Here is a 13,907-nt window from a genome sequence, read left to right as displayed (position 1 = left end):
CCAATCACTATATGGCCTAATAGAAGGGAAGGTTTTTTAATCTTAATACAGCAATAAGCTGCATTTGACAGAAAATATATAGATCGTTATTTCAGTTTTTGTTAGAAAGAAATTCTTACGCCTTAAACCAAGAAAAACACACATTCATAAAATAACGAAGACCAACCAGCTAAATCTTAAATTATAAGAACCACCTTTGATTTTGGTTGAACGTCCAAAAGGGAATTTTTGCTTCTCCTTTTGGCTAATACGAATAAAAATTTGCAATATTTTTTATTATTTTGAAACAGAAAAAGATCATAATTAACTTATACACTTAGACACTTTTATTTTTTGCTGATGCTTTTTGATAAGCAGTTTCATGAAAATTGCTTAACATTATAAACACTAGTCCAGTTTAAAAATAAAATTTTTGACCCACAAGCATGATTTAAAAAATAAAATTATTATTGGGTTTTATTATCCCCTATCAAACAAATCAGAATTTATGAGTTTAAATTTCCATGTGAATCTCTCAAATATTTACGGATACTCGCAAACAAAATAACCTGACGCTCCGTGGTATGTAAGCTGTCTGCTCATGAAAGTCACCATTCTACCGAAACCTGAATTAGCCATTGTGGCTTGCATATCAGACTCGTTAAAATAATTATTCGTGAAGCAATCCTTTGCCAAAAAAATTGAAGCGCTTTGATTCACAACTATTTTTGATGCTCCAATTGTGAATTGAAGCCCCGGAACAGAGCCGAATAAATTTTTAGCTGCAAAGAAATTATTTAAACGTTTTAATTTGAACTGTTAACAAAAAAATAAATATATACCGTTACTAGGTATAAAGTAAGGCAATAAGCAATCCAGCTTAGGTTTGTTGTCCAATGAAAGCATCCGCAGACCAAAATTGCAGCAGTAGGGGTAAAATGTTTGTGGGGCACCAACCTTTCAAATTTTAAATGATCATCGATAGAAGGTTCAAAAATAAGATATTTACCATTCCTCGTCGAGATTGTACTACTAAATACGTTTTGCCGCATGAAACCGTCTTGTAAAATACATAGAGAGGCGTGAAAATCAAAGTATCCCCTTTAAAAACAGAAAATATAAAGGGGAAAATTAAATATTGAATGAAAATAAAGTAGAAGTGTACATGGTCCCCTTTCAAAAGCAGTTCTGGAGTCCTCCTAAAAATTTTCAGTGAACTCTCAATAATTATGTGCTAAAGTAATTGCCCCACATCAACATAACATGGATAAGTCAATGGACAATCGTCAGGTGGAGGATCAACAAGAGTTACATCATCCTAATTAAGTAAGGAATTAGGACACACCAAATTTAATTTGTGACATTCAATTATATATTCACAAATAATGACATCTCAAAGTTGTAAAGTAGTTGAGCTACAGCTTCTGGATCGTTTTCCTGACCGCAATGCAGAATTCCTACAAGTTGATCATTTATGGGCAAGTTTTCTACATGGTTTGAACTTAAAATAAAAATTTCATTGTGATTTTAATTGAAGGATTGAACTTGTCAAATTAAAGCAGTAATCCATTGTGTCTAGCATATCTTCTAATTTAGTGAAATTTTCAGCAGCAATTGTAATCATTTGTCCTAGCAGTAAAGATTCAACGATGTTTCCGTCGAGGATCTTGTTTAGCATTATTTTATTAAATTAAAAGTGAGCAATTATAATAAATTTGCATAACTACCAATCCGGCTGCTTCAGCATAGCATCTCATGAACCCCTTTTGAGACGAGGATAAAGCTTGTTGAGAAGTGTTCAATACTCCAATTGTTTCTTCTATTTGAAAATATTAATATGATATCATAGTGCAACTAAAATATAAAACAGAACATTTATATTTTAAGGGTGTGTGAGAAAGACACGCGAAAAGTGCATAATTAAAACATACAGTGACATCTAAAAATTGAATTTAAAAGGGAAAAATTCTTGTACTTTCTTAAAACTCAGTTAGTATTATTTTAACCTTTTGTTTTTACTATACTGTTTAATCATTTTGAAGGCAATACCGTGGCATAAAAAAAATTATTGAAAAAAAATTTTTTATGCTTACTTTCAGACAAGCCATTGGTAGCTGCACATTCACGCTCTATGACCTTTGCCCCACTCCTTTTCCAGCCCTAGAATTGGTGCCAAATTTTAAGTTTTATTGTATGTGGTTCATAAGAATTCGAACTTCGCAAATATATCTCATCCTAGCAGTGCACATTTCATCACTCAAAAATGCAGAACTCAAAGAAACATTCACTGCAAGACAGTTCGCCTGCGAACTTTTATCATCCGGTTGACCGACAGCCCAGCTTTTGGATTGAATTAAACGCACTTTTATATTACAGAACAAGAAAATATGAAATACCGAGCCTCATCCTTCAATAATGATTTTGTTGGACAGAAACTGTAAACACCTTCACAGTCCAAATCTGTACCTGAGGTCCAAAATTTTATCCCTGAAGAGGTTGTGATATCTAATAAAATGGTAAAAAGTCAATAATCCTAATTTTATGAAACTTTTGTACTCTCTGCGGCTTTAATCAAGAAATCATACTTGAAGGGCTGTTGAAGACTCACTAATTTCATACCTAGGCCACAGCACTGTGTATTAGCATCGGAATACTATTCAAAAATAATAAATTTATATGGCAGCAATTAACAAATGTATAATCGGTAAATACTGTTTTAACATCGCTTTCATAACTAAAGAGGAACGTTCGATTTGAAACTTCTCCCCACATGCCGTGCAGCGTTTTGTCTGGAAAACATGATTAAATGAATTTTCTAAATATTTTATTTTAAGATCTCCTAACTTATTATGAAGTTGTTGTATATTGGACCCGCCAAATATCCCCACTGTTAAAATTTTTTAGTGTTCGTGAATTTTTTAGCTGTGATTTTTTACATTTCTTGTACAGCTTCCACTTGGGCATGAAGGCTTTACACACGCTGGCTTTTTGGCTGCCGCCGTGCCCTGATAAAAATTTTATTCCATACTTTACAAAAGTAGCATAATATTTACTTGGCACGCGAGAAAATACGTTTCATTACAATTTCTGTCATCCAGGAGCGCAGACGATTGTTCTTTAAGAATGTACAACTGAACGCAATTGTCTGATTGTGTGGTGTTATGATCCGGTTGAAAAGGTCTCCACTGCCCATCTAGAATATTAGAGCTACTGTTCGAAACATTCAAGAAACACCATTCAAAAGTTAAGTTCTCGACACGTCTTCCAGAAGTCCAGAAACGTGAGCTGTACTTCCATTTGAAACCTTATCATTGGATAAATATATTTCAGAGAATTCAGAGTCAAATCATTTTTTTTTTTAATTTGATAAAATCAGCACCATTGATTATGTTATTAAAGCAGCTCGGCCCATCCTTGAACATAATAGGAGTCATTCCTAAGCTGCAGCATATAGCAGTATTTTGCTCCCAGTTGACCTTTTCAAAGCAGAAGGATTTAACTCTCTATTCTCAATGCAAATTTATAAGCTTTTCTTACTATCTTCTTTCCAAAGAGGTACTGTATGCCCCCACAAGCTGATTCCCAAAAACCGTGCCTCTCTGGGTCTAGGTATGATAATTTTTATTTTTTATTACATGTTGGGGGATACTCACTTGCTAAGCTAGTACTAGGCTAACTTAGCATTTAAATATCCCCTATTGATTTTTCATCAATTTATCAAAAAATAAGTCAGTATGATTGAGTCGTATCTATTAAATGCATTTATTAATAGGCTACCGTGCATCATTAAATTTTTTAATGTCAAGAAATACTTATTGGTTATCAACTGCTAAAATTTATATTGTATGTGTACCTTTCAGAGTTCCGTTTGAATAGAAAAGATCCGGCTGCAAGAAAAACGAATATTTTGAATTAAAATGGTTAACAAAAGAATTTCAATTATGAAGCGTTGTGAAAATAATTACATTTTTCGTGCAATTAGTAGGGCATACTGGAATCATCTATTTTTTTTTTTATAAAATATGAGTTAAAATCTACACTTTTTTATTTAAATTTAATTCATTGTTAACATTTGGTTTTAGAGTTGTTAGTTTGCTTGCAACTGGCTTGATCCAAGGAATTGTGGTTGTTGTCGTTGTAGTAGTGGTAGTTGTTGTTGTAGTAGTAGTTGTTGTGGTAGGTGTTGTTGTGGTAGTTGTTGTTGTAGTAGTAGTTGTTGTGGTAGGTGTTGTTGTGGTAGTTGTGGTCGGTGTAGTTGAGCTACTTGAAGATGTTGTCGAAATTGTAGATAGATTTGATAAAAGGGGCGTCGCGACAAGTTGTTCAGTCGTAATTGATTGAATTGGGACTTTTTCGGTGGTACTTGTTACTACTTCTGTTGTTTTGACACCGACTGAAGTATCTGTTGTTATTGTGGTAACCAAAGGAGAAGCTGAAGAAAATGTTGTTGCTTCAGTCTCTGGCAATGTTGTTTCTGAATTTAGACTGGTCATCACGGTTTGAAGTGATTCAATTCCAGATGAAATTTCTGTAGTTTCAACGTAGGACACACTCGAATCAGAATATGTGGTAAAATCATTTCCAGAAAATGGAACAGAGCTTTTTTCCATGGGTGGAAGGGTTTCCGTTAATGTAGTTTCCAAGAGAGATGTCGATCGTGCCCCATGAGCTTTAGTACTACTCGAATTTCTAATCACGCGACTTAGCTTGATGCATTTATCATTTCTGCAGCATTTGATCACGCGACCGGAGCTCGCAGTTTTCGCTGAGTGATTCCTTCCCTCTATTTTTATGGCATCAAATAAAAATAAAAATCATTAGGAAAAGCGTTTAAACAGTTCAACTTACGTCTGATATTATTTAGTTTCGCTGCACTGATAAAATAGTCCTGCTGATTTTTAAATATTTAAATTAAAAGCAACACAGTCAAGGAACTTAAAAATAACCTCAAAAATGATCACTAACAGCAGGCTCCAATAAATACAGTCCATTGATAGCAGACTCTTGTTTGGCAAAATCCGTGAACAAGAAGAGCGATGTGCTAAATTTTTAATGAACTGCTCATAGAGGTACAAGATACAGCGGAAACAAGGCTACGTCAAACGTCATCCTGTGTTTTTGAAAACGTGCGAAGTATGGCCGCTGTAAATGACATATATAGAAGGAGAAAAACGGAAATTGACCGAATTTTCTATGCACCATTTGCTATGCGATTCATAACGACTTGTTTCATTATATATAGGCATTTGGCTTTAAATTCCATCCAATATTATATAAGCCCTGCTCATAGTTCCAACAGAAGTACAATACATGAGAATCTGTTTTTAAGTATAAACATGAATTATATGTAGCGACAATATTTACCAGATCCTAGCAAACATGAAAAACCGTCTGGAGCAAGACAGACAAGAAAATATTTGTCATTTTTTTTAAATTTCGTTCCATCCAGTTCCATCCTGCGTCCTGTTTTGGAAATAAGCGTCATAATGATGCAAATAAAATGGATCAAAAATATAGTTTTCAGCGTATCATAAAACTCGGTTCAATTTTTAAATGAGACGAAAAAATATAATATTATACTAATTTTCATCTTGAGCAAGTAATAATTATGCAGGAGAATTTCAAAATCGAGGGTGGATTTATGATCATAGCGTTTAATTAAAAAAATTTTAAAATATTTTCATTTTCCAGTTTTTTATTTTCTCATAATAAACTCATCGGGGTAAAGCCGTAAATAAATTCATGCGTCAAGAAATTATCATTTATTTCAGTTCGCTCTATATAATTTATTATTACAGGATTATATTGAGAAGTTTCTTATGTGGGCAAAAAAAAGTTTCTGTTATGCTCCACTCACCATTATTCTATAAAATTTCCAGGCATAGTTTTACCTAATTCGAGTAATTTGTGGGACTTGGCAGTTGGCATGCAACTTGCTCGACTTGCTAGTCGAGCAAGTTGCCTACTCGCTCCCTAGCAGGCGCTTCCACCGCCGTAATGCGTGGAAATCGGCCAAAATAGCCTGCCTGGTCCAGCTGCTGGAGAAAATATCGATTGGGGAAGGCAGACAGCCATGGCGGTGTGTGCGTCGTCAACTGTTGCTTTTCTCGGTCTGTTTTTTCTGCTCTCAAGCCACGCCACTTGTCACCCCTCGGACGAGGTCCGCAGGGTCAGCGAAAATGATTTCAGGACGTTTGTTTTTCACAGAAGAGCGAGACTACTTCGGCTCACTTCTGAAGGTTCATATTTATAATTGTGAACAAATTGTATTTATTAAATCATATTTAATATTTAATCATTTTGCAGCTGTTGAGGAAAAATTAGCGCCTTTCGTAAAACGATATGCTTTGGCAGCATCTCTTTTGAAGCCATATGACATCCAACTTGGACAATTATCGTGCGAAGAATTCCCGTCTTTTGAGCTCTGTTCCAGAAAAAATGCTGAACTATTCTTTTACGGATTCAAGTATGGTTTTTGAAAAAAAATTTACAAGTTAAAAGTGTTCATGTTTCAGAGGTTCCAATAAAGAAAGACTGGCTTTCCCAATAAGTACTTTGGATGATGAAAACGGAATAGTTGCTAGTGCTTTGCAGTAAGTCTAAAAGTTGCAATTATATTTTTAATTTAAATTCCAATGTAGCTTAGATCTGGTAGAGAAAGTGCCTATAATCCAAAATGTAATTGAACTGAATAACTTGTACAAGAAATGCAGGGACAAGTGCGATATTATTTTGTCCTACCACAACACCCTCGGAACTAACGGTAATTTCTGATTAAATTTATTTAATTCAAATAAAAACGATTAAAAAAATTTAGAACACAGCCTGTTTTTGCGGACGGCGTGGAGACTGAACAGCGATATCAAACTGTTCGCTCTCACCACTTCAGCCCTGGCGAGTCCCTTGAAGCACAAAACGGACGAGACGGGGGAGCAGATGGTGCACTTGTGGCTGCTGCAGTGCAAAAGTCACAAGTGCCAGAGCAGCACTTTTAGGGGCAATTTTCAAGATAGCCAACTCGACAGCTTCATCTCAGCCCTCGATTTGCCGCCGTGGGTATGAACTTTAATATGTTTGAAATTGAAAAACTTAAAACAATGAGTTGTAGGTTGAGTGGGAGAATTTTAAAGATGACGAGCGAACTGTCCAGTATCCGCAACTGATTTTAATTTACGATGATGCGAGTAAAATGCGAGTCCGCTACCTCGCTGAAAGTTTGGCAGTCACTTTTAGAGGAACAATTTTCATAATTGTTTACAGTATTGGAGAATTTAGACAGATCAATACTGAGATTGAACTTGAAGCTCCGTCCATGATTTTTATGCCTTTCAGAAATGGGTCTTGTGGAAATGTAAGAAGTTCTTAAAAATAAATTTATTCGTGAGAGTATATTTTAATTAATTTTGTCCTGCAGATCAAAGAAGGTGTAATTCAAAATGGGCTTGACAATGTGAAAAACTTCATCTCCGAACAAATAATTTATGAGGAGAGTAAAAAATGTTCAGGCCATTCCGATTCCCTAAGAAGATTTGTAAAGCCTAAATGTGAGTTTACTTAAATATCAAGAAAAGTTAATAAGTTGTCTGTTTGAAGTTAACTGGAAGGAGAGTGCCATAGATGAAAGTAGTTTTGAAGAAAGGGAGGATCAACCATATATATGGGATTTGAAGTCCTCAAAGAGAAAATTTCGTCACCAATGTCCTCCATCAGAGGCAAATTTTATAGAGCTGAAATTGTTCTATTTGCCTTGTAAGCAATATAAATAATTCTTATTTATGCTGCATAACCTCGTTTTTTTTCTAAAGGGGATGACGTTTCCAAAACTTTTTTGAATACTTTTGAAAGACTGCAAATAATCCAGGATTCATTGCCCATCAAAAATATTTCCAAAATTGATTGTTTCACCAACCGAGACGACTGCGAGCACGTCCACACATTTCCAACTTTAGAACTTACAGACAAACTCAAATCTTTCCGCACAGGATCCTTGTCTTGGATGAAACTTCTAAACCTGATCTATTCGTATGCCAGAAAAAATATTTTTCATATTGAATTGAAAAGAAATTCACTCTCAGTTTCAGCAGCCAATTCGAAACCAAAACCTTCAAGCTGTTAAGTGACTTGACTGAAGAACTGGACGACCCGCGATATAAATACGTCCCAACCTTGGGCTTGCTTTTAAACAAAGAAGGCGATTTGTCGAATTCGAAAATTGTAACATTGACTAACGTTTTAGAATTGCAAAAGATAGTTTTAACTGGAGAAGCTGCTATATTTATGTAAATAAAAATTTTTATCCTCATCTCTAATTTAAAATTAAAAACTTTAGGGAAAATCAATTTATATGTTCATCTCCATGCTTTGGCATTTATAAAATGGACGACCCTTTTGATCCTTACGTGAAATATTCTGGACACCTTGAAATCAACGAGCTAAAGAATTTCGTTCATCAGCGACGGTATCCAATTATGGTGAGATAAAAATTATTTAATAATATTGAAATATTAATATTTCCGCAAATATTTCAAAATAAAAAATAATGGATGCCGAGAGGATAATTTTCATCATTTTTCTCTCTCTAGTTGTAAATTCCAATGCGTGCTGTCATCATAAAATATACCGACATGTGTGTCTATTTTCTGCAGGCGGAGCTTACTGCGGAAAATTTTCCTCGCCTGCGAAAAAAGTTGCTGGTGATCGCTTTGGGACTCGAGCCCACGAAGCCAATTATTGAGAGTGCTCGACGCGCCTCAGCCGAGGCGAAAACGTGGCTCGCGTTCACCTACATCACAAGGTAGAGGTCAAATATTGTCAGGAAAAATTGGAATTTTCCAAAGCATTGCTAACGTTCTCAGAGAAGCGAATTGGTTTGAAAAAGTGCGTGAGACACACTTGCCAAATAACCGCAATTTGGGACTCGTGGCGCTAAATTTGACGAGGGGCTGCAGCTTTTTATATGAAGGGGATTTGCAGAGTTTTAAAGAAATTCAGCTATGGCTACAGGACATCAAAGATGCAAGAGTTGAGCCCTCAGGTATTTTAAAAGATTAGTTAAAATGAATATTAGAATTTTGTTATTTTATTTCGTGAGATAGAATTGCAAATAAAAAATGAACCACATATTTTAACTTCGATTTAATCAAAATATAATTACACAGAAATGTTTGTTCAATAATTGAAGCTAACCATTCTGTATCCAGTGTTTTTAAAGGAAAAGTCTTGGAAACCAACCCACAAAGCAATTGACTTTCTGGCTCTGACGGAGAACAAGCCAGACTCAGCAGCAATCCCCATTGCCGACAACGAGGATCTTTTCATCGTCCACGAATCCGATTTTGATCACGGCGACATTTTTTCTTGAGAAAAGTGAATTAGACGACAGGTCGGATCGATAACTGGAAATGGCGGAAAATGTAATAAAAAGCACTCGATCTCTTCTCGCAGTTACCACGATTGGGTTTTATTGTTTTCCTCTCTCGCCCACTTTTTTTATTTTTCCTTTCTGACATGCCTTTTTCCGGTTCAAGCGCGACGAGGAGGAAAACTTTTCTCTTTCCTGCAGTTGATTTTCAATTCAAATCCCCTTGGGGAAAAACAATGCAGATCAAATAAGAGAGAAAATGCCTTTGTCGCTAACTTTATTTCCTTGAGAATCTCGCTGGAAATTTTTGACATTTTATCTGAAAAATAAATATATTAATTTAATTTCGTGAGCACTACAGGTTCACTTTTCATTCTTTTTTAACGATATTTATTTTAGCACACAAAATTAATTTCAAAATTTTCAGTAAATTTCATTCTTTGGTTGCTCTTTATTGCTGTTTCTGAGCATCAATCACTGTTTCCTTGGGAGGATATTAATTAATTGGATCTTTTCATCCATTGCGTTTTGCCGGCTTTCCGAGTCATTTGCCACAAAGTCTAGAAAACAGCCCTTTGCTTTTGGCACGTCTGATATAGTGGGAGCAGTTAATTCTTCAATTTACCATCGCTTGCGGCACAAAAAAGGGTAAAAAAAATCAGACGAAAGCTCTTTAGCCAGATACAAAAGATTTTAAATAAGTTATATATTAAATCACCATTTTTTATTTAAAATTTCTTTCATATTTTCTCGCCACAACTAATGAGCGTTTCAAAAAGAACCCTTGAGGTGCTAAAGTAGCAAAAGTACAATTTATTTTAAGATAATGCATTTTCGCTGCAATCAAAACTCTTTTGATAACATTATTTTTTAGTGTAAAAAAATGTACCGTGATAAATATTTTTTGACAGTTATTCTAAATTTAAGTAAATATTCAAAACAAATTTGAAATATTTTAGCCCTGACACTACATTTTTAATTTTTGTTAACAACTTGCCTCAGATTTTTGCTAGATCGTCATATCAGCAGGTAAAAAATATTACCTTGCCACGGTCGCTGCTGTCACTTTTATGATGATTTATGGTGAGCCTGTTTCGCGGCATGTGCTTTTACTGCTTCTCATTTTTTGACGGCCGCCACCCAGCAGGCTCATGCTTTGAATCAATTGAGAAGAGGCTTTTAAACAGGCTGTTTAGTCGCTCTTTTCTTGTTTCCAGATGCCTTAATTAATTTGGCCTTGATAGGCGGTGACGCCAAGAATGAAGCATTTATTAGACCGCGCGCATGTGAGCTTTACTGCTCACTTGTATTTTATTAAAAGATGAAACGAATTAATTTGTTGTGTAATTTTTCTGTACATTTACTATTTATTTTGCAATGACGTTAAAATTTTTTTAAACGAGCTATTTTGACTTTTGAAAAGTGAACACTGAAATTAAAGAAAGAAAAATTAATTTATTCACAGACGTAAAATAAATCAAACGCTGATTGACAGTGATTTTTACAACATTATTTTTCATATTATTTTATCTTTTTATCATTTATATTAAAACAGCTCCAGAATAAATTTATTCACAAATATGCCCATATTATTTTGCCGCAATATCAACTTTTGACAGGAGTAATATCGCCGGCTGCATTTTTCTCTATCATCGTGCAACTAAACGACAAAAGACGTGCAAATGCAGCACGGAAGGCATACTATAAGCTTCTAATTGTAGGCGCATTTGACCACTTTTTTCGCTATGGCAATGAACAGGTTGAGCTGCGCGAAAATTCCGAGAAATTGTATTGTGGGAAATTCAAGTCCAGCAGAACTCGCATTGTGTCTGACAATGAGTGAGCTAGCTGATTTTTTACTACATAATAAAGGAAGAGGCTTAAGTGTAAACTGTAACCACATTAAATTACGTTTTATCAATAGGTTTTGCCCAGTGATTTTGGATTATTATGCATGGTAGAATTTTTTCTGCAAGATGATTCAGTTAAAAATTTCCCTCGTTATATGTTTAATCTTATCTAATCAACACTATTTTTAGAATTCTCAAACAAATTACTTCTAACTTTAAAAAAATATAAATATGGTTCAGGAGATATTATACGCAAGTGAATGCTTAAAAACAAATCATAGAATTAATGAAATATTTCATCTTATTGTATTATTACCCTTTGTCAAGATAAGAAACCCAATATTTTGAGACATGTTTATCTAAAACTGGAAAATGAGTGAAAATGAGTAAGTCTGTGTTATGAATATTAAAATTATAAAATTTTAATTTTTGATACTATTATAAATGTTATTTTAAAATGATAAGGTCATACAAATTTCGATAATAATTATCGTTGTTGGATAATATTTGTCCAGTCCGTACATGCCTAGTAAACGAAATTCCAGTTCAGTCCGTCCCTACAATCATCAAAACTGCTGGTGGTGGCGCCTAGGTCGTTTATTTTATAAACATCAGAAGTAACCGGTAAATTAACCGGTTTAACTGCAATTTGAAAGATGTTGAAAACCGTGGGTCGCCGTTACTAATCATAAATCAGTTTGCTTCAATTATCAGAAGTTCATATTTGCTGAACCACTAGGTCTAAATCAGTCGAAATTTTAATTTCATAGAATTCCCCATATGGGACCGATCACGAATATTTGACCCCTAATTGTTACGAACTTTTGTGTTGCCGCGATCATCACAGTTTTTACATATGTTATTGGGGTTAATGAAAGGAGTCTCTGACTAAATTTTGAATTAAAAATTTTGAGTACTTTTTGAAATATCCGGGAATTTTGAAAAACCCAAAATTGCGTTTATCTTTGCTCCTATTGAGTTTAGAGCAATGCGGTTTTCACCATAGTAGGTAACTTTTTATTCTGAACAACTTTTCTGTAGGCCAAAACGTTCTAGGTCAAAGGTCAAGGTCACTAAAATGCATTTTAATTTTTTAAAGCTATTTTTCTCAAAGAAGCATACCTTGGATTTTTTCCGTGGTATAGGAAAAAATGTAGCCCATTAAGTTTTGCATCTGGTCAGTAAAAATCTCGATGGCCTTATTTTTAGTTTTTAAGATATTTTAACTATAAATTAAAAAGACGCGTTCTCGGCAAAACACGTTATTTTGAATTGTGACAGTTTTGATATAAATAATGTGATTAGAACAATGCGGTTTTCGCTATCCACCTTAATTTTTTATTCTGAACAACTTTTCAATTGACCAAAATGACCTAGGTCAAAGGTCAAGGTCACTAAAATGCATTTTTAGTTTTCAAGACCATTTTTCTCAAAGAAGCATACCTCGGATTTTTTTCGTGGTATATGAAAAAATGTAGCCCATCAAATTCTACATCTGGTCTGTGAAATTCAGAATGGCGTTATTTTTAGTTTGAAAGCTATTTAAATTAGTATTTAAAAAAGCATGTTTTTCAATGAAAATATACGGTCGAGAGCGCACTTTTTTAATTCATATGTACATATCTTTAAAACTAAAAATAACGCCATTCTGAATTTCACAGTCCAGATGTAGAATTTGATGGGCTACATTTTTTCCTATACCACGAAAAAAATCCGAGGTATGCTTCTTTGAGAAAAATGGTCTTGAAAACTAAAAATGCATTTTAGTGACCTTGACCTTTGACCTAGGTCATTTTGGTCAATTGAAAAGTTGTTCAGAATAAAAAATTAAGGTGGATAGCGAAAACCGCATTGTTCTAATCACATTATTTATATCAAAACTGTCACAATTCAAAATAACGTGTTTTGCCGAGAACGCGTCTTTTTAATTTATAGTTAAAATATCTTAAAAACTAAAAATAAGGCCATCGAGATTTTTACTGACCAGATGCAAAACTTAATGGGCTACATTTTTTCCTATACCACGGAAAAAATCCAAGGTATGCTTCTTTGAGAAAAATAGCTTTAAAAAATTAAAATGCATTTTAGTGACCTTGACCTTTGACCTAGAACGTTTTGGCCTACAGAAAAGTTGTTCAGAATAAAAAGTTACCTACTATGGTGAAAACCGCATTGCTCTAAACTCAATAGGAGCAAAGATAAACGCAATTTTGGGTTTTTCAAAATTCCCGGATATTTCAAAAAGTACTCAAAATTTTTAATTCAAAATTTAGTCAGAGACTCCTTTCATTGACCCCAATAACATATGTAAAAACTGTGATGATCGCGGCAACACAAAAGTTCGTAACAATTAGGGGTCAAATATTCGTGATCGGTCCCATATAAGAAAATGTTGGAGGAACATTTTTTTGCGATCACTTTAAATCATTCTTTTTTTACATGATAACCTTAAAAGTTATTCGTCCACCTTATTGACCACTGCATTAAACACAGTAGGTCCAGTAGGAGTCATTCAAGATGCTTGCTTTAAAAAGGTCAAATGCTAATGAAGTAAATAATTAATTAAAAAAATTATATATTGAATAAATAAATGTTATAAACAAAATAAATTTATTCCTTCAATACTTCTGAAAAATGCATTTTCGCATAAATGAGTCCTTACAAGTGAGTTCCGATCAATGATATTCACAATCAGATAAATGACGAAAACATCATTA

General features: G+C 34.2%; 2 protein-coding genes across 6 annotated transcripts; one reads left to right on the top strand and one right to left on the bottom strand.

Moving 5' to 3' along the window:
- Positions 1–446: 446 nt before the first annotated feature.
- Positions 447–5,031, bottom strand: LOC132192741 (uncharacterized). 3 transcript variants are annotated; one of them, XM_059612839.1, is made up of 24 exons: positions 4,926–5,031; positions 4,828–4,870; positions 4,050–4,762; positions 3,945–3,980; positions 3,833–3,866; positions 3,517–3,584; positions 3,359–3,455; positions 3,239–3,283; positions 3,033–3,172; positions 2,916–2,984; positions 2,824–2,866; positions 2,692–2,768; positions 2,536–2,632; positions 2,376–2,484; positions 2,196–2,319; positions 2,073–2,139; positions 1,707–1,798; positions 1,525–1,645; positions 1,360–1,466; positions 1,232–1,297; positions 1,145–1,178; positions 989–1,080; positions 822–936; positions 447–761 (listed from the first exon to the last, which is right to left on the bottom strand). In XM_059612839.1, the coding sequence occupies exons 1-24, from the start codon at positions 4,968–4,970 to the stop codon at positions 523–525; spliced, it is 2,673 nt and encodes an 890-aa protein (XP_059468822.1). In that variant the 5' UTR covers positions 4,971–5,031; the 3' UTR covers positions 447–522. The 3 variants fall into 3 exon arrangements, with proteins under 3 accessions (XP_059468822.1, XP_059468820.1, XP_059468821.1); XM_059612837.1 differs by having other exon boundaries at positions 3,033–3,283; XM_059612838.1 differs by having other exon boundaries at positions 3,033–3,283; positions 4,828–4,867; positions 4,926–5,028.
- A 1,018-nt stretch (positions 5,032–6,049) lies between these two features.
- On the top strand, positions 6,050–9,415 carry LOC132192679 (thioredoxin domain-containing protein 16-like). 3 transcript variants are annotated; one of them, XM_059612750.1, is made up of 14 exons: positions 6,050–6,218; positions 6,286–6,445; positions 6,495–6,572; positions 6,621–6,742; positions 6,797–7,035; positions 7,088–7,330; positions 7,394–7,523; positions 7,573–7,728; positions 7,785–8,001; positions 8,055–8,258; positions 8,309–8,450; positions 8,625–8,773; positions 8,835–9,013; positions 9,180–9,415. In XM_059612750.1, the coding sequence occupies exons 1-14, from the start codon at positions 6,053–6,055 to the stop codon at positions 9,338–9,340; spliced, it is 2,346 nt and encodes a 781-aa protein (XP_059468733.1). In that variant the 5' UTR covers positions 6,050–6,052; the 3' UTR covers positions 9,341–9,415. The 3 variants fall into 3 exon arrangements, with proteins under 3 accessions (XP_059468733.1, XP_059468732.1, XP_059468734.1); XM_059612749.1 differs by having other exon boundaries at positions 8,817–9,013; XM_059612751.1 differs by lacking the exon at positions 6,050–6,218 and having other exon boundaries at positions 6,358–6,445; positions 6,509–6,572; positions 8,817–9,013.
- The last annotated feature ends 4,492 nt before the right edge of the window (positions 9,416–13,907 follow it).

The sequence above is a fragment of the Neocloeon triangulifer genome, unplaced genomic scaffold (genome assembly GCF_031216515.1).
Source record: "Neocloeon triangulifer isolate White Clay Creek 2 clone unplaced genomic scaffold, ASM3121651v1 ptg000003l, whole genome shotgun sequence".
Lineage (NCBI taxonomy): Eukaryota > Metazoa > Arthropoda > Insecta > Ephemeroptera > Baetidae > Neocloeon > Neocloeon triangulifer.
Note: the sequence above shows the minus strand (reverse complement) of the source record. Positions and strands in the feature narration are given on the sequence as shown.